This window comes from Mustelus asterias, chromosome 2 (assembly GCF_964213995.1).
Source record: "Mustelus asterias chromosome 2, sMusAst1.hap1.1, whole genome shotgun sequence".
Taxonomy (NCBI): Eukaryota; Metazoa; Chordata; class Chondrichthyes; order Carcharhiniformes; family Triakidae; genus Mustelus; species Mustelus asterias.
Window position 1 is genome coordinate 56,720,940 of NC_135802.1, and position 24,936 is coordinate 56,745,875.

A 24,936-nucleotide genomic window follows, 5' to 3' on the forward strand; every position below is an offset into this window, starting at 1 on the left:
CAAGTGTGTGGGATATTAACAAGGCTAATAAATTAATTAAACAAGAATTAAATATAACTTCCTAGTAGGTAATATTAATTCTGATTAATTGGATATTTATGCTTGGGTATTACATGTAATAATTTCACCTGTAACCAGTTATCCTGTGTTAAGGTTCAGGTCAGAAACTCCAAAGTGTACTAGGGAGCCAAACTGGATCTTAAGTTTTGCATCTTGAATTTAGCTAGGATAAGCATGAGATGGTTCACTTCAGGTATGATTCCAATGAACCACCAGGGAGCTTTTATCAAACAAAGTTTATTTAAAAATATAGTTAACATGTACAGTAAGAAAATTAGCAAGAACTTTTATCAATTACAAACAAGAAACAGAACAACCATTATCATGTATAACCCTTAACAAATATATCTAATCTGTTCCAATCAAAACCAAAACCTTCCATAAGAAAAACCCTTTAAACAAGTTCAACACAGCAAAGACTAATGCTCACATGAAACTGGAAATTGAGTCCTTTGGTTGAAATCTGCAGTCCTCTGGATTCACTCAGAACAAGTTGAAGACAAAACAGCTTCTCAGAACCCCAGGGAGAGACTCTCTGGTCAAGCTACCAACTGCAGAATCTTTACTGCAGGGTGGTAAGACCTTTCTTTCAGATAGCCAAAACAACAGGGAGAGAGGGATAACACTTCTTTTTAGCTTGTTGTCCCTTGTAAAACTTCAGCTCTAACTACAGCCAAACAGAAAATGAAACCTTACACTCATTGAAAAAAGGTCCAAAAACACATGACCATCCTCCTAACAATGCTGGATTGTAAAACTAATCCCAGAGTAAACACAAACAACCCCATTTAAGCCACTGAAGAAGCAATAAAAGGACAGCTCCAGTCAAGCCGGGAACAATAATGACATCACTGAAGTTGTGAAAACTTCAGAAATCATGATTTTTAAAAAAAAACTTTCTTAAAGGTTCTAGAAATACATGTGCCCCTCTTTATGGGCACATGTTTTACCATTCATGATCTAACTGCAATGGTTCCAATCAAGGTGGTACACCCACCTCATCTGCTCAGTGAGTCTCACGCTATTTCTTTCCTGTTCACATTACCAGCTGCCTCTATGCATAGGAAGGGGCTGAACACTGTTGTTCAGATAACATGTGATGCAGCCAGCCTGCTCTTCTTAAATGCAGACTGATTAATATTAGTGGAATTTAAATGATGGAAAATTGAACACCAGGGGAGACAAAGGTTTCCAGGATGATGTATACAGCAGTGGAGGCATGAATGGTGGAGGTGGGCAGGAGAGATGCTGTGGTTCCGTGGAGGAAAGATGGTCAATTCCTGGCATCCAGACCTAAGAACCTGGCGGAAGCGACACCAGAAGTCTGATGAACTCGCACAAGTAGTAAACATGAGTGAATACACCTCCAAATGACATCTCCTACCCAACACATCACCAACCTCTCACACTGCTCAATGAACCATATCCCCATCACTGGCTCACCAGCACTCCCTGGTACTCGGGGCTCATACCTGACATCTAGATATTCCACCTCTCCCCCACATACCTACCAATGCTGTCAGCCTCACACCAAATACCTCCAGTTATTCAGTTATGGAAGGAAGATCACCCAAACACTGCGCTACACAATCACTAACATTGCAGGTTAAATGGCATTCAACAGAGTGGAGCAGAGCTGATCTGGCAGAGAGCAATATTATCTGTATTTGCCACAGAGACAATAAAAGAACAAGAACAAAGAACAATACAGCACAGAAACAGGCCCTTCGGCTCTCCAAGCCTGCGCCGCTCATATGCCCAACTAGACCATTCGTTTGTATCCCTCTATTCCCAGTCTGTTCATGTGGCTATCTAGATAAGTCTTAAATGATCCCAGTGTGTCCACCTCAATCACCTTGCTTGGCAGTGCATTCCAGGCCCCCACCATCCTCTGTGTAAAATACGTCCCCCTGACATCTGTGTTGAACCTTGCCCCCCTCACCTTGAACCGGTGACCCCTCGTGTTCATCACCTCCGACCTGGGAAAAAGCTTCCCACTGTTCACCCTATCTATGCCCTTCATAATTTTATACACCTCTATTAGGTCGCCCCTCATCCTCCGTCTTTCCAGGGAGAACAACCCCAGTTTACCCAATCTCTCCTCATAACTGAGACCCTCCATACCAGGCAACATCCTGGTAAACCTCCTCTGCACTCTCTCCAAAGCCTCCACGTCCTTCTGGTAGTGTGGCGACCAGAACTGGATGCAGTGTTCCAAATGTGGCCTAACCAACGTTCTATACAGCTGCAACATCATATGCCAAATTTTATATTCTATGCCCCGTCCAATAAAGGCAAGCATGCCATATGCCTTCTTGACCACCCTCTCCACCTGTGCTGCCACCTTTAAGGATCTGTGGACTTGTACACCCAGGTCCCTCTGTGTGTCTATACTCCTGATGGTTCTGCCATTTATTGTATAGCTCCCCCTTACATTAGATCTACCGAAATGCATCACTTTGCATTGATCTGGATTAAATTCCATCTGCCATTTCTCCGCCCAATGCTCCAGCCTATCTATATCCTGCTGTATTCTCTGACAATGTTCATCACTATCCGCAACTCCAGCAATCTTTGTGTCGTCCGCAAACTTACTGATCACACCAGCTACATCTTCCTCCAAATCATTTATAAATCTCACAAACATAGAACATAGAACATAGAACATTACAGCGCAGAACAGGCCCTTCGGCCCACGATGTTGCACCGACCAGTTAAAAAAAAAACTGTGACCCTCCAACCTAAACCAATTTCTTTTCGTCCATGAACCTATCTACGGATCTCTTAAACGCCCCCAAACTAGGCGCATTTACTACTGATGCTGGCAGGGCATTCCAATCCCTCACCACCCTCTGGGTAAAGAACCTACCCCTGACATCGGTTCTATAACTACCCCCCCTCAATTTAAAGCCATGCCCCCTCGTGCTGGATTTCTCCATCAGAGGAAAAAGGCTATCACTATCCACCCTATCTAAACCTCTAATCATCTTATATGTTTCAATAAGATCCCCTCTTAGCCGCCGCCTTTCCAGCGAAAACAATCCCAAATCCCTCAGCCTCTCCTCATAGGATCTCCCCTCCATACCAGGCAACATCCTGGTAAACCTCCTCTGCACCCTCTCCAAAGCCTCCACATCCTTCCTGTAATGTGGGGACCAGAACTGCACACAGTACTCCAAGTGCGGCCGCACCAGAGTTGTGTACAGTTGCAACATAACGCTACGACTCCTAAATTCAATCCCCCTACCAATAAACGCCAAGACACCATATGCCTTCTTAACAACCTTATCTACTTGATTCCCAACTTTCAGGGATCTATGCACACATACACCTAGATCCCTCTGCTCCTCCACGCTATTCAAAGTCCTCCCGTTAGCCCTATACTCAACACATCTGTTATTCCTACCAAAGTGAATTACCTCACACTTCTCCGCATTAAACTCCATCCGCCACCTCTCGGCCCAACTTTGCAACCTGTCTAAGTCTTCCTGCAAACTACGACACCCTTCCTCACTGTCTACCACACCACCGACTTTGGTGTCATCAGCAAATTTGCTAATCCACCCAACTATACCCTCATCCAGATCATTAATAAATATTACAAACAGCAGTGGCCCCAAAACAGATCCCTGAGGTACACCACTTGTAACCGCACTCCATGATGAATATTTACTATCAACCACCACCCTCTGTTTCCTATCCGCTAGCCAATTCCTGATCCAATTTCCTAGATCACCCCCAATCCCATACATCTGCATTTTCTGCAGAAGCCTACCATGGTGAACCTTATCAAACGCCTTACTAAAATCCATATATACCACGTCCACTGCCTTGCCCCCATCCACCTCCTTGGTCACTTTCTCAAAAAACTCAATAAGGTTAGTAAGGCACGACCTACCTGCCACAAAACCATGCTGACTATCACCTATCAATTCATTACTCTCCAAATAACTATAAATCCTATCCAAACAGCAGAGGTCCCAGTACAGAGCCCTGCGGAACACCACTAGTTGGACTTTAACCTGGTGTTGTCAAACTTCTTACTGTGTTTACCCCAGTCCAACGCCGGCATCTCCATATCATGAACACCACTAGTCACAGACCTCCAACTGGAAAAAGACCCCTCCACTGTTACCCTCTGTCTTCTATGGCTAAGCCAGTTCTCCACCCATCTAGCTAGCTCACCTTTTATCCCGTGAGATTTAACCTTTTGCACCAGCCTGCCATGAGGGACCTTGTCAAACACTTTACAAAAATCCATATAGACGACATCCAAGGCCCTTCCCTCGTCAATCGTTTTTGTCACCTCCTCAAAAAACTTCTGAGTCCTTTGCAGTAGAACACGGAATCATAGAATCCTAGAACTATATATATAGTTCTATATATCATGGTTGGAAAGGATCCCATGGTATCTGATCCTTCTGAGAACATTGAGGATGAGGGTATGTTCCTGTGCGGTCCAGACTTGCAGTTCACCCTCATTCTACTATTTGGCATGATGTGCATGCTGACGATGGTGTGTCCACGGACCTCCTGCTTCCCACTCCATTCACTTTGCCTCAGCACACCCTTTCATGACTGGTCTTGTGCTATCAGACACCCAGGAAATGTCATCTATGCAGCTACAGCAACCAAAGAAAGAAGAGAGAGAGCTATAGCACAACCTTAATGAGGAGGTCCTTTCACTTGTTTGCACACTCGCAGACAATAGCTTAGATATTGTATTGCATGTACCTTGGGAGATAACACAACACAAAAGCACAAGAAATAGAAGCAGGAGTAGGCCACCAGACCTTTCAGGCCTGCCCCACCATTCAATACAATCATGGCTGATCTATGCCGGCCTCAACTCCTTTTCTGTGCCATTTCCCCTTTGCCTTCTATTCCTCGAACTAGCAAATATTTATCCACCTCCACTTTAACTATTTCTAATGATCCAGCTTCCACTACCCTTTGGGGCAGAAAATTCCAGTGATTCAACACTCTCTGCGAGAAGGAATTTCTATGCATCTCAGTTTTAAATGACCGGCCCTTTATCAACAAATAACTACCGACTTAGGATCAGCATATGGTGAGTTATCCAGGCAGGCATCGGTGTGCTTCAACCAGGCCAGGTAGAAATGATAGCTTGCTTGCCAGCTTACATGACAGCAGATCACAGACATGGGCGGCGCAGTGGTTAGCAATGCTGCCTCACAGCAGCAAGGACCCAGGTTCAATTCCAGCCTCAGGTCACCGTCTGTGTGGAGTTTGTACATTCTCCCCGTGTCTGCGTGGGTTTCCTCCGGGTGCTCTGGGTTTCCTCCCACAGTCCAAAGATGTGCGGGTTAGGTTGATTGGCCATGCTAGATTGACCCTCATGTCAGGGGGATTAGCAGGGTAAATATGTGGGGTTATGGGACTAGAGCCTGGGTGGGTTTGTGGTTGGTACAGACTTGATTGGCCGAATGGCCTCCTTCTGTACTGTTGGGATTCTAGGATTCTATGATTCCGTGTTCTACTGCAAAGGACTCAGAAGAATATACAAAAGCAATTGGAGCAGGAGTAGACTGCAGAGCCTCTCAAATCTGCTTCACCATTCAATAATACCATGGCAGCTCCTTCCACTGCTACCAAATTAAATAATCTCACACTTGCCCATATTATAGTCTATCTGTCACATTGTTGCCCACCCACTTAACCTGTTTGTATCTCTTTACAACTGTGTCCTCATGCTTACCTAGTTTTGAATCATTAGCAAACTAGGATCTTACTCTCTGTCTCTTCATCTAAGTCATTAGTATAGAATGTAAATAGCTGAGACTCCTGGCGTCACTTCATCAGTCACAGTCTGCCAACTTGAATATACTCAATTTGTCCATGCCCTCTGCTTCCTGTCTATTAATCAATCCTCTCCACCAATGCTAATATTACCCCAACTCCATGATCCCTTAAAACATGGAACTATTACAAATTCTTAAGCGATTGGACAACAAGTCTGCATTTGCCATTACAGAAATTTTGATTAGCAACTTTCGTGCTCCATAGAAATTGTGGAATTTTGGTTGGAAAACTGAATAATTATCTATAAGAAAGGGACTGACAGATCTCAAGACCACAAAAATAACTTGCCTGAACTGGAAAATAAAAACAAGATCGCAGAGGACATTTTCTATATGAAACCTCTTTGAGTTTGACTTCTTGAAGGTGCACTGATTGTATGCACTGCCTGCTGGATCTTATAAAAGGTTTTTGAATTCACTAGTGAAAACATTAATTCTCTGAACAGGCATTTAAATTGATTTTCTACTAGAGGACGCACTTCAAGCAAAAATAATAAACTACTGAGATAATAGGGACTTCATTGTTTCGTTCAGGTAAATGAACACAAATTTCTGGGATATCTATCAAGCAGTACAATATAACCTAGGCAGTTACAGAGTCTAGCAAGCAGTTTGAACAAAGTCAGATCCAAGAAGCCAATTGCTGTTAACCACAGAGGACACCCCAAGGGAGAATTAAGGGCAAAGCGTGGTAAAACCTACTGGACTTTTATAGATCTTAAAGTCTATAACGTGTTGCTGAACTGATGGGGATGGTTAGCTCTGAAGATAGTTAAGGTAAGATTTTGTCAAACTCTTTTAAAGTATTGGCACAGTGTGAAGTCTTTGAAGTATAATTCTACTTTATTTTGTTGCTTCTTCCTAATCCTTAATAAACATTTACTGTACTATAAAATCATCACAAGTAATCAGGGACATTTCTAGATTTCAAAAGCTCTTCTCATATGTTGCAAACACAAACGTGAGGGCAGTTGTTTCAAGTTTCCCTTCTGGGATTGGAACAGTTCGGCATTTATCAAATGCGATGCACTTAGTAGTAATAGTTGACTGAATAACAGAATTAACTGAAACTAAAATGTACCTATTAAACTTTGCCATTCTAGTCTTCCAGTAGTCCAGTTCTGCACAGGGACCAATATCATCAGCTTCCTTTCTCATCTGTTCACTTTCAGCCAAGACTTGTTCAATTTGTTTAGTCCATGACATCAGGACTCCCTCAAGTTGTTCCACAAATTCAGTGTTAGCAGCTAGAAGCAATTTCAATTTAATTAAATTTATTTCAGGAATTTTAGTATCAACACAAAATGATTAAAGACCTCTCAATTCAATTTGGAAATAACAGAGCAGCAACTGTTATGAACCTGAAGTAGTTCCATTAACTATGCATTACATAAGAAAACATATAAAGTCCAAAAGCAAATAATAGATTTAGATTTGATTTGATTTATTATTGCCACATGCATTAGCACACAGTGAACAATATTGTTTCTTGTGTGCGTTGTCATGTGAGTGTACCTTTAAGAAAGTTTTTTTAAACCATGCAGCTTACAGCTTCAGTGATGTCATGGGGTGGAGCTAAGCTGTGGAAGTCAGGTGATAGGGCTTTCAGTTTTGTTTGTGGTAGTCAGGTGATAGGGGTTTTTTCCTTTGGGTTTTCAGTTTTGTTTTGGGGAATATTTTTGAAGCAGTTTAGCAGCAAGTTAAGAAGCAGTCTCTTTCTCTCCCTGTTCTTATTTTTGTTTGGTTTTGGTTCTGAAATTACTGTCAGTTAGCTGAAGGAGAGGCTTACTGCCATCCTGCCTTAAAGAAGCTGTGTTTTGGGAAATGGATTCAACTACAACCTCTTCTGAGTTTCTTCACAAGGGATTTTCAGCATTCAACCCAGGAGGCTGGATTCATGTAACAAGTGGGCATTAACCCATGCTGTATTGTGTCTATTTGGAGGATTTTGTGTATTGGATGTTGGCTTTGGTTGGAACACGTTAGAGATATTTCCTTAAGAGTTATACATTATTGTGGTTGTTGTTCCTTGTTTGTAATTGTTAAAAGTTCTTGCTAATTATCTTACTATACATGTCGACAATATTCTTAATTGAACTTTGTTTTTTGATTAAAGCTCCTTGTGGGTCAGTTGAATCACACCTGAAGTGAAACCCCTCATGCTCATCCTAGCCAAAACATTGCAGGTCAGGTAAGCTTCATAGAACACTTTGAAGTATCCAACCTGACTTGTAACACTTAAACACTTATACAGACAAAATATACCATTCATTAGAGTACATAGGGGTGAAGGAAAGGAAAAGGTGCAGAATATAGTGTTGCAGTTACAGATAGGGTGTAGAGAAAGATCAGCTTAATATAAGGCAGATCCATTCAAAAGCCTGATGGCAGCAGGGAAGAAACTGTTCTTGAGTCAGTTGGTACATGACCTCAGACTTTTGTATCTTTTTCCCAATGGAAGAAGGTGGAAGAGAGTATGTCCAAGGTATGTGGTGTCCTTGATTTTGCTAGCTTCTTTTCTGAGGCAGTGGTAAGTGTAGGCGGTGGCAATGGATGGAAGGCTACCACATAAGGATTAATTATGATAGTATATAGCTACATTTTACACTCTACATAATGGATACAATATTGGTTTGCCAATGATGCTGCGTTATTCCACATGCCTGTAATAATACTTCTCCAAAAATAAAGGAAAATTATTTGTTTGAAAGTGTACGTTTCAATTTCTCAACGATTTCTTTGTTGTCCTTTGCAGGCACTAAACATAAAACCATGTTATTTTGTACAGTTTTGTCCACTTAACTAAAACCAATTTATCCCAACATTCTGTTTGTGCCTACAAATCATGAAGGCTCAGTCCCTTTGCTGTACATTTAAACCAAACAAAATGACCATTTAGGTTGACATCAGCATAAATTCTAGCCCACTTAGACAAATTTCTTAACTGCAAAATTCAGTTCCATAGAGCCAGAGATCCCGTATAATGCTGATCTGATGAATCACATTAGATCCACCTAATCCAGAACTGAAGCAACCCAGGCATCAAAGGGTTAAAACTCTTGAAATTCCTTGAATTTTCAGGAAAACCCAAGGAAAGTTGAAATGTAAATGATGATAAATCAATCATTCACTAAAGTTTCATACATAACTTTTTTTCTGTATAACTTAATACAGTTATCAATATAGAATTGGAAACTGAAAACTAGAACAGTACTGAGTAAAACATGTTTGATACCTGCAGCCAAGTAGTCTGCTGGGCCATGCAGATCGTCAAGGTTGTAGCCTGTGGCTGTCTCCTGAAGAATTACCCGCCGCTCCATATTTTTCCTGGCAGAAGACAAATTGCCAACAAATTTGTCTAAGGACTCAAGAAACTCCTGAATCTGGGCATTCTTTAGGCCATCTTTAATAGATCCCCAATTCTGTTCATTTGTAAAAAAACAAAAAAGTTAATAGTATTCATTTAATATCATGTAAAATACAAAATAAAAATTGCTGCATTAAAGCTTTTCATTGTCATAGTATGTATTTTCTTTTAGTTATAATAAAATTTCCTGAAATAAAAACAGAAATGCCTTGTTCAGCAAGTCTGGCGTGGAGAGAGAAATAGAGATAATGGCAGAATTCTCAAACCTCACCCTGGCTGGGATTCACCAGTCCCGCTGCAGTGAATGGAATTTTGTCTGAGCGCCAAATGCTCCAGTGATGAAGATGTTCCACAAAATGGTCACCCAGTCTGCGTTTAGTATCCCCAATGTAGAGGAAGCCACGTTGGGAGCGGGGAATACAGTCAACCCAATTAAAGGAGGTGCAAGCGAAATGCTGTTTCACCTAAAAGGAGTGTTTGGGCCCTTGGACAATGAGGAGGCAGGAGGTAAAGGGGCAGGTGTTGCACATTCTGCGATTGCGTGGGAAGATGCCGTGGGAAGAGGCTGAAAGGTTGAGGCTGATGAATGAGTGGGCCATGGTGTCATGGAGGGAATAGTTCCTGTGGAATGCTGATGTGGAATTGCGGCATGGTGGCACAATGGTTAGCACTGCTGCCTCAAAGCACCAGGGACCAGTTCGATTATGGCCTTGGGTGACTATCTGTGTGGAGTTTGCACATTCTCCCCATGTCTACGTGAGTTTCCTCCGGGTGCTTCAGTTTCCAGTTGGAATAGTCAAGTCTAGAGGTAACAAAGAATTGAATGAAGGTTTCAGCAACACACATGCTGAGGAGGAATGAAATGGAGTGATATTACGGAGGTGAAACAGGCAGTCTTAGTGATGGTGTGAATATGTGATCTCATTGTGATTTGATTCTGCTCTATGTGCAGTAAAAGTTATAACTGGGATCATTTTAGAAAAAAACCTGTGACCATAGTTGCCATAGATTTCATTTAAGGAGGTTACCTCTTGAGATCGCAGTGCCGGTACCATTATATTGGCAAGAAGTTTCTCCAGCCCTTGAAGTAGGTTTCCTTCAGAACAATTAAGCATGCCAAAATTTACCTCCTAAACAGTAAAACAGAATATGCACACTGCATTATAAACATTATTGACTAAGATTAATCGTGAACTACTTGGAAAAATTCTAACTTCATAAACTGATGACAAACTGAGCAATGTTCCTCAAAACTGGTATCACATTAATTGAGCAGTAAAGACAATTGTCAAAAAGATTGATAAAGGATGACCAATACATTAAGCGATCCCTTCTCTTTATATTTGCTGTGTTTTCTATTTTTTTTTAAGCATGGCAATGTCCGAAAGGTCACGAGAGCTGTAGTACCTTCTGCAAGAATCACGACAGTAAAATTCTGTTATGGTGAACAACTTGGCCAGTAACTACAATGATTTCCACAATCAACTGATGTCTATTGAGTAGTGTTGCTAAATGCTGAGTAATCATTTAAATAGCTTCTCACTCTCTCTACTAATACTCTGTTTAAAATCCTCATGCTCTTAATGTCAATCTTATCTTTGTTTTATTAATTTGTTAGTCAATATCAGTTCAAAGAATTCTGCTTAGTTCTGATTTTTGCTTTAGCATAAATAAAACAACAAAATTAGTGTTGAGTACTAACATTCTGAATGGATTCTCCTGTACCCATTCACAGTTTCATTTGGTAAAAACAAAAGCAAAGTTTGAATCATAAGGAGAGGCTGGATAGACTGGGACTTTTTCCCTGGAGTGTAGGAGGCTTAGGGGTGATCTTATGGAGGTCAATAAAATAATGAGGGGCATAGATAAGGTAGATAGTTAACATCTTTTCCCAAAGGTAGGGGAGTCTAAAACTAGAGGGCATAGGTTTAAGGTAAGAGGGGAGAGATACAAGAGGGTCAATTTTTTCATTCAGAGGGTGATGAGTATCTGGAACAAGCTGCCAGAGGCAATAGTAGAGGTGGGTACAATCTTGTCTCTTAAAAAGCATTTGGACAGTTACATAGATAAGATGGGTATAGAGGGATATGGGCCATACACGGGCAATTGGGACTAGCTTAGTGGTAAAAACTGGGTGGCATGGACAAGTTGGGCCAAAGGGCCTGTTTCCATGCTGTAAATCTCTATGGTTCTATGACTCTAAGGCAAAAAGAAAGCAATCCTATTCCTCTTTCTGACTATAATGTATTGTCAGTGGAACGAGAGTTCAAAATGTACTTATTTTTGGTCAGTGTCATTTTCTCTGCTTTTACTACACGTGAGATCTTGTGACTGTTTCCATGGGGTGGAGGGGGGGAAGCAAGGTAAGAAACCATTGAACAGAAACTGAACTGGACTAGCCATATAAATACTGGCCAAATAAATAAATAAAGACAGTTCAGGGGCTGGGAATTCTGCTGCGAGTAACTCTCTTCTTTAGTCTTCATTATTTCTTGGGAATTGGGTGTCTTTGGCAAGACCAGCATTTGTTGCACATCCCTAATTGCCCTTGAACCAAGTGGCTTGCTAGATCTTATCAGAAAGCAGTTAAGATCAAGCACGTGGCTATAGGTCTGGAGTCACGTATGGGCTGCTAGATGCAATAACAACAGCAGATTTCCTTCCCTAAAGCACATTAGTAAACTAGATGGGTTTGCACAACAATCAATGATAGTTTCATAGTCAACATTACTGAGACTAGCTTTCAATGCCAATTTTGTTAATTGAATTCAAATTTCACAAGCTGCCATGGTGAGATTTGAACCATTGTCACCAGAGCACTAGCGTGGGCCTCTGAATGACTAGTCGAGTGATAGTTCCACAGTGCTAACATCTCCCCTATAACCTCATTACTCCCCATAGTACAGCAGCCCCAATGCAACTCCAATGCAGCTGAATGCAGCTCCGATAACACTCAAGAAGCTCAGCACCATCCAGGAAAAAGTAGCTTACTTGATTGGCAGCCCATCCATCACCTTAAGCATTCACTCCCTCCATCTTCAAAGCACAAGATGCACGGCAGGAACTCACCATTGCTGCTTTGACAGCATCTTCCAAACCCACAAACTCTACCACCTAAAAAGACAGGGAAAGCAAGTGCAGGGAAGCACTACCACCTCCAAGTTCCCTCCAAGCCCCACACCATCCTGACTTTTAATTATATCATCATTCCTTCACTGTTGCTGTGTCAAAATCCCTTCCTAGCAGCACTGTGAGTGTACCTACACCACATGGGTTCAAGAAGTCAGCTCACCACCACCTTCCCTGGAACAATTAGGCAAAGGCAATAAATCCTGGTCTAGCCAGCAACACCCACATCCCACAAAAGAATGAAAAAAAAGTATTGCCGAAAAAATAATTGCCATGGTATATTCCTTTCACTTTGATGTTTCAGCGTGGTACTGACCTGAGATACATTAGCTGTACTGATGCTTTTATCAGTAGTTCTAAGAAAGAAGAAGCAAGTCCCAGTCAAACTCTGAAAGACAGACACAAGAAAGTGAATGACCTCAGCCATGAATTTTTCCAAATATTTATCGTAGAATATTTTTCTTTGCGGATACAGGAAGTTTCCTAATCTCAATCTTTAGCACTAACATCGAATTTACAATTTAAAATTTCACGTAGCAAATTTCAATTTGAATAATCAACATGTAAACTTAACCCTACCTCAGCAGAACCATCAGTAATGAAGAGCCTTTTCTGATTTGGGCCTCTTGACATATCTGCACTTAAACGTCTGGATTCTGTAGGCTGATGGGTCAAACAATGCATTCTTAAACAAACTGAAAATCAATCATTTAGAGCTGTACAAATTATGTAAATATGTTGAACGTTCAAACATAAAATTTTTAAAAGTCTCAATCAATTGTGATTTTTTTCTTAGTCAGCTGGAATAAATAATTTTACTGATTGACTTCAGTCATTTAAATTGCCCTTTAGAGACACCATTATATTAAAGGAAAATACTGTCAGATAGCTTTAGATTTTAGTATTGACAAGCAAATCAGTGACCCATTCATTGTTACTGTGATTTATAACATACCCACATTTAATTGAACCCATCTTAATGAAAATATCTGAATATTTAAATTTCAAGCAATAAACACTTACTGTCACCATCTCTTGATAGTAAAATAGTAATTTTTTACATCCATTTGGTGCAAAGAATTCTTCAATCAAATGAAACTGGAAAGGAAAGTTTACTTAATGTGAAAAATTATTTTAGTATTGACATCAGAAAAAAAAACCAATTCTAGGCATCATCTCTAATAAGCATAATAAAACAGACTTTGCATGCATTTAGAATACTCATTACTCGAAAGTATGTTAAACTGACAAAAATACACTAATGTCTTCTTCACAAATGTCATAGTCGTCATCACATTCCAAAAAGTAATACATTGCCATGATTATCTTAAATGCTTTGACATAATGCACAGCATAAAGTGCAGTGTTGTCCAATGAAATTGCCAAGTAGCTGCACATGGAGTTACAGCAATACCATCTTACCTACATGCACTAATTTCAGTGAAACAAAATGCCTTCCCTGACAACATAATGGCCTGTATGTTGTAATCAGTGGCAAAGTGACAATGCTTATCGCTGAGCTTGAAAAAGGTTGCCCACATAGATCTAACAATATAATTGGCTCGAATTTCCTATGTTGAATCTGGCACCAAGAAGATCGCCAGGCATTCGGCAACAGTGTTCTTAGTGAGCAGATGGAGCAGCTAATCACATTGAAGAATTCTAACTGACAGGGATTCAGGGAGTAAATTACTAGAATTACTATTTTGCAATTTATAGAGAACAAAATTTGATTGGGACTAACAAACAGAATTAAGGTAGAGGCTAAAATGTCATAAACAAATGTATATGTATTATTTTTAAAATAAAAACTTGTAGAATTTTTTTTATAATGGAGGAGTTTGGCATTCTACAAATATAAAATTAGATTGTCAGGACCAGAGAGGTTATTCTGTGCAATTATGATTCAGTATACTGTTAAAACACAGTTACACTCCATTCAATATAGTGTAATTTTGGCCAGGATTTTTCACCCCCCACCCATCCCACCCACATGGCATGTTTTCTCATGGCAGAGATGGCTTGCCATTGGCCGCTGTCAGGATCTCCTGGTCCTGCTGAAGTCTACAGCATTTTGATGTTTCCCACCCTGCCACCAGGGAACCCATTGTGGCGGGGGGGGGCGGGGGGGGGGGTGTGCTCGCTTTTGGTGGGGCCAGAAGATTCCATCGGTGAGATGGGCTGGAAAATCTTGCCCTTTGTTCATTTTTTCACAGCAAGATTGCTGCATATAAATTGAGGTCACATCAATTAAAGTGATTTCTAAAGATTTCAATTTGTGTGGATTTGAACAGTGAATCTTGAGGAGGAATATGGTATAGTTGACAGCAACTTCTGGTTGTCCACATATAACTGTATGCATAGACAGCCAAAGTTCCTGTTAGTTTCAGTGGTAATGATGGTACATTACGTTTTGCTGCCATTACAAGCACAAAAGCCATTGACGAGCGTAATGCTGTTGATGTAGTGGACATGGATTTCCAAAAGGCATTTGACAGAGTGCTGCACAACTGACTTGTGAGTAAAGTTCGAGTTCATGAAATGAACAGTAACAATGTGGATACAAATTTGACTCAGTGACAGAAAACAAAGAATAGTGGTGAACAGTTATTTTTCAGAATAGACAAAGGTTTATAGTGGAGTTCCCCAGCAATCAGTCATCAGACCACTGCTCTTATTGATACATATTAATCACCAGGGCCTCAGGGCACAATTTCAAGCTTTGTGGATGACAGGAAACTTGGATATATTGTGAATCATGAAAAGGATGACGTAGAACTTCAAAAGGATACAAGCTGGCGGATGGATAAGTAAAATGGATAAGTGGCAGATAACATACAATGCACAGAAGCCTGAGGTTGTTCATTTTGGGAGGGAGAATGCAGAGAGACAATATGAAATAAAGGGTACAATTCTTAAGAGAGTACAGGAGCAGAGGGACTTGGGTCTATGGGCCTATTTTACCATTTTGCTTCTAAGTGCTGGGCGGTCTTGAAACTGGGAGTGTTTCAGATCCGACTTTTAGACCCGTTCTCTGCTGCCCCCGTACGCACTCTGCCTGCAAAAATATCAGTGATTCCGAATCGCGCTGCACAAGCCTGTGGGTGGGGCTTAATGCGCCCGAAACACTGCAGTCTGATCGGCACCTACAACTGTGCATGAGCAGAAAAGAAATAATAGAATAACACTCCCCTACCACTTCACTCCCGGGCCGGATAATGCCTCCCCTAGCCCCATAGACATTGCCCCACCCCCACAACATTACTGACCCCTCTTCCCCTCCACCGATCTCAGGCAGAGTGGCAGCAGACCCCCCTTCCCACCCTTTGATCTCAGGCAGAGTGGCAGCGAACCCACCTACCCCTCCATCAATCTCGGGCAGAGTGGCAGTGGACTCCACTTCCCTCCCCCCACTGATCTCAGGCAGAATGGCAGTGGACCCTCTTTCCCCCCCACTGATCTCAGGCAGAGAGATCCAGCCTCCCCCTTCCACCCTACAGATATCAGGCAGGGTGATTCCCCTCACCCCCACCCCGGACCCTCCTGCACAAGGCCCCATCTCCTCCGGACTCCGAAGGCTGTGTGACACCTCACTCTCTCTCCCCTGTCCCCAATCACTGAATAACACTGAAGAACAGAATTCCCACTCACCTGAAGAAGGGGCTTGCAGCTCCGAAAGCTTGTGTGGCTTTTGCTACCAAATAAACCTGTTGGACTTTAACCTGGTGTTGTTAAACTTCTTACTGTGTTTACCCCAGTCCAACGCCGGCATCTCCACATCATCCCAATCACTGAGACACTGATACAACCACCCACACCCCACCTCCCACCAACCCATCAGCACACCTGCAAGTGCTCACTTGCCTTCCCCTCAATGCTAACAAGCAAACTGCATGGAACTTGCTGGAATGCTCTGTCAAACTGCCTGCAGCTGATCTGCCCTAACGAGGGGCAACTCCATTAAAAACTCAAGAATGGACAGGCAGGCAGTACAGGACAATGTACGCACGATCAGCCCCCGTTTTTCTCAGGGTGATCTGGGGAGGCTGCTAGATGCAGCAGGGGAGAGGAGGATCACCCTCTTCCTCCCCAGGAGGATGCAGACCGAGGGGGGCTGATGGAAATGCGGCCTGAGAGGAGGTCGCTGCCTCAGTCAGTGCCAGAGCATTGCCCCCCACCCCCAAAGCACGAAGCAGTGCCGGAAAAACGTCAATGACCTCATCCGGGCAGCAAGGGTGAGCGCTGAACCCCATTTTGCATCTTCCCCCAAATTTCCCCCAGATCCTCCCATCCCCAGCAGCCTGCATGCTTCCAGCCCTTGACCCCCAACACCTCCTTCCCATCCCCCCAAGAGCACCACTGCACTTGCCCTCAAAGGGCCACCACCTGATGCTCTGCAGTAGTCACGCCATCATTTCTTTCATGGCTCCTTCTGTCTCCACAGGAGAAGACCGACTACAACATCCGTGAGAGGGTGAAGACAGGGAGTGTTGAACCAGACCTCCGGGTCCTCAGTCCCTTTGAGGAGCGGGCACTGGAGCTCTCAAGAGAAGGGACGATGTGGGCTGTTAGCGACAGCATGATCGGGCTGCCATCCGGACGTGAGCAACTGTCATTCCTCCACTCACTTTGAGGCAACTTCTCGGGGCCATGAGTTTTGGGTACAAGGGGCAAGGTTTAAAGGAGATGTATGAGGCATGTTTGTTGGCACAGAGAGGGTAGTGGGTGCCTGGAACTCTCTGCCAGAGGGAGTTCGCGGATGCAGATACAATAGTAACCATTAAGGGGCATCTTTACATCTCTGTGAATGGGATGGGAATAGAGGCATATGGTCCCCAGAAGGGGAGGGGGTAACAAATCAGATGGGCAGCCTGGTCACTACAGGCTTGGAGGGCCAAAAGGCCTGTCCCTGTGATATAGGTTTTTTGCTGCTTTGTTCTATGTTCAATGGAGAAATGTGAATCACGTGTTTTGCATCCCGGATTCCTCTCCCTTCCTTGCACTTAACCTTGTGTCCTGTGTTGCAGGGACAGATCCGGATGCCCCGGGGCCTTCTGGACCCCACGCCCCTACTGCAGCTCCCGCCCATCCTGGACAAGACAGCTCGGATGAATCCTTGGGGGATATGGGTGACCTCTGAGGATGGCACTGTTTTGGCGTCAGCTGCCACCTCACAACTCACCATCCCAGAAAATGACACGTCGGTGGATCCAGTTAGTGGTGAGGCTTCTGGATCACTCTCTGGTGAGCACGACACAGCTGCTAATGTACATCATGTGGAAGAGGGAACGTCCGAGGTCTCTGGCAGATGGGGGCCTGCCGGAGGTGAGGATTCAGGTGACCCTAGACTACATGCTGGGCCTCTGAGATCACTTCTCCCTCAGTTGCTGGAGATGCAGCAACAGAGCCAGGAAATGCAGGAGGGGATGACGGCCACACTGGACCAACTGCAAGGCTGTTGGGGGGAATCCCAAAGCTTTCAGGCAGACCAGCTATTGCCTGTCTTGCATGCTTCCCAGGCCAACACTGCAAGGGTGGCGTCTGCAGTGGAAAGCCTGGGGCAGGAAATCCTTACCATGAGTGGCAGACTCCAAGCGATGGCCGAGAACAGCAGGCCACAGCTGAGGGACTGAACAGGCTTCTCAAGATCCTGCGGCCCATGGCTGAGAGGCTCGAGAGCTTGCAGGAGACCCAGCGGGACAGCGGGCTACAGCAGCAGCCCTTGAGAACGTGGCCCAGTCACAGAGGGTCATGGCTGAGGGGTTGCAGAGTGTGGCCCAATCTCGGAGGGCACATGCTGCAGCCATTGAGAGGTAGCCCCCGACTCAAGTGGCCATCGCAGAGGGCTCGACCACCATGGGTAGAAGTAGGTGGTCCTCCAGGACTGGCAGTGCCAAGTGATACCGGAGCTTCTGGAGCTCACTGCAGAAGCACTGCCATCCCATGGAGTGACCCAGGGGCCCACAGGAACCCCAAGGGAGGAGGAAGGGCTCAAGCCCATGCCTTCCAGCCAGGAGATTGTGGCTGTGGCTAGACCTTCTGACTCCCCCCTTCCTGACACTGGGGCATCTTGGACAGCGGGATGAAGAGGGTGTCATGGAAATATCCCAGACATCTGGAAGCTGGCCAGGCCCCTCAAGGTCCACGGCCTCCCGAGGACGCCCGCCACGCGCATCGCAAGTCACGGGGCGAGGTGGGCAGCTGGCCCCCTCCACCTCCAATGTACATTCTGGGGAATCATTGAGATGTAGTGGTAGGCCACGTAAGGTTAGGAAGTTGTAGTTGCACTGAGATGGCACGGGTGAAGGGCTGCACTAGTTGGAAAGATATTTAAGCACCTTAACGTTTTCTGTTCTCAAGTTTTTATGTTAGAATGTCTTATTTAAACACCATTATTACAATTGAATGTTTTTTCACCACCCACCTGTGACTAATTTGTCTGAATAGGAATCCTCTTCCATTGATGATCGCCGGAGGGATGCCTCATGTTGGTGTCAGTTGGGGAGGCCCCTCAATGTTGTGTCACTGAGAAAAGGAAGGCATTGGTTCTCCAGAACCCACGCGCGATTCCCTCCCATCCCCTACCCCCCCCCCCCCCAGGGCCCTGTCTGGGGGTTTCAGATCCCTTACCCACTACACAGACGTGGGCCCAGGTGCCAGTGTGCTTGCGGAGCTCAGGTAGGAGTCAGACTAGTTTGCACCAGGGCATCATCATAATGATGCTCAGCGAGTCGTCATCACCCTCCTGCCTGCCAAAAAACTCGCTAACACAGCGTACCCAGGCCCACCACTCTGGTGTGACAATGTTGCAGGAGATAGAAGGAATTTTCTTTTGGGGGGGGGGGGGGAATGGAACCCACAGATACAAACCCTAGCAACTGAACTGCCTGGTGATCAGGGCAACCCTTGCCACCCTCACATGCCTCATTTGGGCTGCCAGCCCTCAGCGCTTGGTTGGTGTTCCCCGGCATGCTCTTCCTCATCTTCCTCCTCCTCCTGCTGGTCATCCTCCCCAGCAACGCCTGGCTGGTCAGCCTCCATGTCGTCCTCCTCCATGTCGTCCTCCTCCTCCTCCAATAGGTCACCTCACTGTAGAGCCAGATTGTGCAAGGCACAACACACGACCACAATGCGGGAAGAGATCACTGGGTTGTATTGGAGGGCCCGCCAAATCGGTCCAGGCACCGGAATCACATTTTGAGGAGCTCAATGCACCTCTCCACTATCGCACGGGTGGCTACATGGGCCTCATTATATCAGGTCTCCGTTTCGGACACAGGCCTCCACACAGGCATCGTCAGCCATGTCGGAAGCGGGTAGCCCATATCACCCATGAGCCACCCTGCAGCCTGGGCTCCTCCTCAAATGCCTCTGGGATGTCAGAGCTCCTGACAATGAAGCTGTCATGCACACTACCTGGGTGTCTTGCACAGACGTGCATAATGTTCATATTATGGTCACACACTAGTTGAACATTCAGGGAGTGGAACCCCTTTCTGTTGATGAATCTCAAATTGATGGACCCTGGGAAGAAGGAGCTGTACTATGGTGAGAAGCTGAGTGGGGTGGGCCTACATTCTCTGGAGTTCAGAAAAATGAGAGGTGATCACATTGAAACATGTAAGATTCTGAAGAGGTTTAATAGGTTAACGTAAAGTCATCATAGTCTTAGGTGATCATAGGCTCCTCTCCCGTTTGAGGCAGAGAGCTGACTGGTGGCGATTTAATGGGGTAGATGCTGAGAGATTGTTTCCACTGGTTGCGATGTCTAAAACAAAGGAGTACAGTCTCAGAATCATTTAGCATGTAAGGTGTTCCGCTGCTGAGATTAAAAGTGGAGCCCAACGCCACACTGGGCAGAGAACTGGCATTTTACTGTCGACAGCCAATTAAGAGGTTGCTGCCAGAACCGCCACCAAATTGAGGTATGCTGGTGCCCAGCAGGCAACAACCTGAAGTATTGTAGCAAGAGTTGATTATTCCTGTAGTCCATTTTTGTGGTAAAGATCAACATGCCATTTGCTTTCCTATTTGCTTCCTCTACCGGCATGTTAACTTTCTGTGTTCGGGAAATGGGATACCTTCTGTTGGCAGCGCTGTAGCAATGAAGTGACTGCTGCCACCACAGGGCCTCTGCATGGGCCATGGAGCATAAAGGAGGGCCCCTCCTAGAAATCCATGGGGAGGTCAAAATAGTTTACTTGGCAGTTTCACCTTAATTAGGAACAGTTGCTACAACGGCCCACCCAGCTGGTAACATGTGGAAGGAGGAAAATGTTGGGCTCTGTCCCAATGCCTTCCATCCCATTTTATCAGCTGTCCCCCCTCCTAGCCCATCCCCTAAGGGCTGGTAAAATCCGGGCTGCTGCTTTATTTCAACTTACTGTTTTATTTTTTAAAAACACAAAAAGAAGATTTAAGTTGCACATAGAAGTACCATTCACATTCCCAATTAACCATGTGTGGCTATTGGCTATCGTATGGGACAACACTGAACTAGACAACAGAACTTTTACTACAGTATTTTTCAATGTTGCTAAATGACAACTCTAACAGTTAAATGGAGTGCAAACTCCCGTCCCAGCTTTCAAACTATGAACTAAATTTCCAATGCTAAATATCAAAAGGAAATTATAAAATACGTGGAACCGAAAAAACGCTTGCCTATTGTAATCTTACATTTATAGTTTTGATAAGGTAGTGCTGTTTTTTGAAGAGCTACTGGATACACGTTAAAATATCAAGTCATACCTTTTCATCTGCAATAATAAAGTCCTGCACAGCTGTTTCCTCCAGACCTGTTCCATCTGCCAGTTTAGATGTGAGATAGCCGTGCCGGGAGTCCATTTGAGATCTTCGTTCTTCCTTTGCTGCTTTAGCTTGTTTAAGCATTTCCTTTTTTGCCTCAGTAGAAAGTAAAATCGTCTTTCTACCTTGAGTCTATAAGGCAAGTGAAAACCTCAGTAACTATAGCTCAGAAATTACAATCAACAGTATTAGCATATGAAGGTTTAACATGTGTGAGTGACATTCTTCTGACTAATATTTTAACGAACAGAGGTGAACTCATTAAAATAGCAAATAGAGGAAATGCTTTTCGAAAGCATTAAGTGTGCAAATGCTGTCATCGACAAAAATAATTTTTAGGCATTCATGATAACAAATGGAATGACTCCTTGAGGCTAAAGGCTATCGGAATCTTTGTTGAGAATTCATCAATTTCAAGTGGAATGGACAATTTATCATGACTGAACTTGGCCTTGGGTGCTTTTCTCCATTTCATCCAACTGTTAATCAGTTTGCTCTTGACAGTGGAATTCTGTTCTGATAAATGAGATATCAGTGGAAATGGCTTCAGTGTGCTAATGATCTATTCAAAATGTTACTGCATTGTATACTACTCATACTTCTATCTAATTAACTGTGTTTCCTGCATAATCTAAAATGTAATTCTGAGGATATGTCAAATAATTTTATTAATTCAATGCAAAAGAATGACCATTCACCATTCAGGAATTTTGTTAGACTAGAAATATTGAAATAGCCTTGAAGACTGATAGTAAGAGCCACTTACTGAGACAGATGTAGTTGGAGATGGTGCCGAGATAGATGGTCCGAGTCCTGAATTTTTCCATTTATTAACACCTACACGCCTGTGTCGATTTGCTTCTCCAGCTGAATTTGGGTTAGAGATAATTATTCTTCATTAGTAAACAAAGATGAAATCATTACACTCTCCAGTTGTAAAATTTGGCTCCATGCGCTAGGCTTTTGAAGAGCCTGGTGCCAGCCAGAGGGTGGTGAACCTGTGGAATTGATTGCTACAGAAGACTGTGGAGGCCAGGTCATTGAGTGTATTTAAGACCGATAGATAGGTTCTTCATTGGTAAGGGGATCAAAGATTATGGGGAAAAGGCGGGAGAATGGGGTTGAGAAACTTCTCAGCCATGGTTGAATGGTGGAGCAGACTCGATGGGCTGAATGGCCTCTTTCTGCTTCTATATCTTATGGTTTATTATGGTCCTTTTGGTGCTACAAGCACTATTGTGGCTCCAAAATGGCACACATGGCACGTTTTGGAGCAATCTATACTTGACACCATTCTGGCAAGGTTGCTAGTAGAGTCCATGGACTGCAAAGTAGGCAGGTTGTGATGTCAATCAGCATATAATGCTAATCTGACCGCAGCACTGCCATTTTGGAGCACAACCCTTTCAGCTGATACCATCTGTTAAACATGTACAGCTGAATATGCATTCAGCAGCAGAAAGGACATTTCACCAGAACTATTTAAAAGGATCATCTACTTTGAGATTCGGTGCTGATTGGTTTCTACTGGCTTTAGCTGTGATTGTAGGAGTGTTTGGTAGTTTCTAGCGGACTTTAAAATTGGATGTGGCATGTGCCATAGGACTTCAGGGATTCCTCACAAACTATCTGTTCCCAGACATGAGTGTGCGAACAACTCAGCTGACTGCAATACCAGTAAATACAAGCCCAATTCCCTATTCTACAACTGTCCCACTCTTCATCTTCTCTCTGCGACTGAACATCTCAGAATCCACTTGGCCACAAAGCAAAAATTAAAGCCAGTCCAAAATAAATATTCCCAATCAAATTTATATCCCAATCCACAGCATACTACAAACAAACACCAACAATTAAAGTTTAAGTTTATTTATTATTGTCGCAAGTAGGCTTACATGAACACTCTAATGAAGTTACTGTGAAAATCCTCTTGTCGCCACACTCCGGCGCCTGTTCGGGTACACTGAGGGAGAATTTAGCATAGCCAATGCACTTAACCAACACGTCTTTCAGACTGTGAAAGGAAACCGGAGCACCCGGAGTTTACCCACACAAACACGGGGAGAACGAGAAACTCTGCACAGTTCATAGATTCATAGAAAATCTACAGTACAGAAGCAGGCCATTCGATACATTGAGCCTGCACTGACTCTCAACAAAATATCCCACCCAGACTCTATCCCCATAGCCCCATGTATTTTTCCCACTAACCTCCCCCTAACCTACAATTCTTGGGACACTAAGAGGCAATTTAGCATGGCCAATCAACCTAACCTGCACATCTTTGGACTGTGAGAGGAAAGCGGAGCACCCAAAGGAAACCCACGCAGACATGGGGAGAATGTGCAAACTCCACAAAGACAGTCACCCAAGACCATATTTGAACCCAGGTTTCTGATCCTGTTAGGCAGCAGTGTCAACCACTATGCCACCGTGCCACTCTAGTGTATTCCCTTAGGGCAGAATCTTGTTGTGGTATTGAGGGTCTTGCCTATTGGCTGGAAAGCGGGCAAGAGGTCTATGTTGCCCGTTTTCAGGAAGGCCTGCCAAACCACAACCCAATCAAGCAGTAGTGAAGTCAGCAGCAGGCCTCAGCCTGGAAGAATGACCCCAGGGGCAAACTTTTTACTCACAGAGAGTTGTCACCAGTGAGAGCAGATTTCACCCTTAGTGCCTACCTACTTTGTGCTCTTGCCTGGGGCTGGCATTCCTATGCAGTGAGTTATGAATGCTGGACTTTTTAAGTTTGTTTAAAATATAAGCATCTCCTTTAATTCAAGGTATAGTGAAGTAGATTGGAAAGAGGAATATGACCTCATACTGAATCTGCCCAGAGACAAACCCTTGAAACTTGCTTGGTGTAGAGACAGGAATTTAAATCAAAACTTTTTGAAAGTAAGGAGCAGATTTTAACACCTTGACACAAAGGAGGCAGACGGCCTTGCTGTGTACAGACTCACAAGAGTCAGTCAGACAGAAAAATAGGGAGAAGAAGACACATAACAACAGCAACTATGCTAGGCAAAAGAAAATGAGTTTCTTTAGGCAAATCACCAGGCAGAGTGCTGATGAGAATGGATTCCTGCTTCAAAGAAACATCGTGGAGATTTAAGAACAAGGAGTGGCCAAACGCTGCCTTGCTACTGGAAAGTCCATTCAATTATGTTCAGAAGTTTAAGTGGAGGGACTTTGTTTAAAAGGACACATAATGGTGGAGCAGAGAGAAGAGATCCTCTTAAAGATAGAAGGAGCTTGGAACCTTAAACACAAGTTTACAATTCTGCTGAGAGTAAGGTGTCTTATGAATCTGTTAGGAACCATTAACTTTTTAAAAATAAATCCTACACACCAGTAATTAACTGACAGAAGTACACCACAAGATTTCACATTTTTGAACAAGACCAAATTTTATTGCATACAAAAAGAAACTAAACAAAGCAAGCGTCGGTAACTTAAGGGATATGGTGACACAGCCAGTGGGTAATGTTATTGGACTGGTAATCCAGAAGTCTAGGCTAATACTCTGGGGACATACATTCAAAGCCTACTATGGCAGCTGGTAGAATTTGAATTCAGTTACTAAATCTGGAGGAGAAGCCAGTCTCAGTAATGGTGACCAAGAAACCATTGCCGATTGTCATTAAAAACCCACTTGGCTCACTAATGCCCTTGAGGGGAGGAAATCTGCCATCTTTACTTGGTCTACATGTGACTGCATATGCACAGCAATTTGGTTGACTCTTAACTGTC

The 24,936-nt window shown here is 43.7% G+C and overlaps 1 protein-coding gene across 1 annotated transcript in view; it reads right to left on the reverse strand.

The window, feature by feature from the left end:
* The window catches only part of dnah5l (dynein, axonemal, heavy chain 5 like), a 327,807-nt gene extending 306,301 nt beyond the window's left edge, over positions 1-21,506 (reverse strand). Inside the window, exons 1-8 of the mRNA XM_078200347.1 lie at positions 21,435-21,506; positions 21,130-21,318; positions 13,402-13,476; positions 12,958-13,041; positions 12,695-12,766; positions 10,278-10,379; positions 9,118-9,304; positions 6,964-7,129 (exon numbers count right to left, since the gene is read on the reverse strand). Of these exons, the coding sequence (XP_078056473.1) occupies positions 6,964-7,129; positions 9,118-9,304; positions 10,278-10,379; positions 12,695-12,766; positions 12,958-13,041; positions 13,402-13,476; positions 21,130-21,318; positions 21,435-21,506 (947 nt within the window). The remainder of the gene's footprint in view (positions 1-6,963; positions 7,130-9,117; positions 9,305-10,277; positions 10,380-12,694; positions 12,767-12,957; positions 13,042-13,401; positions 13,477-21,129; positions 21,319-21,434) is intronic.
* Between the last annotated feature and the right edge of the window lie 3,430 nt (positions 21,507-24,936).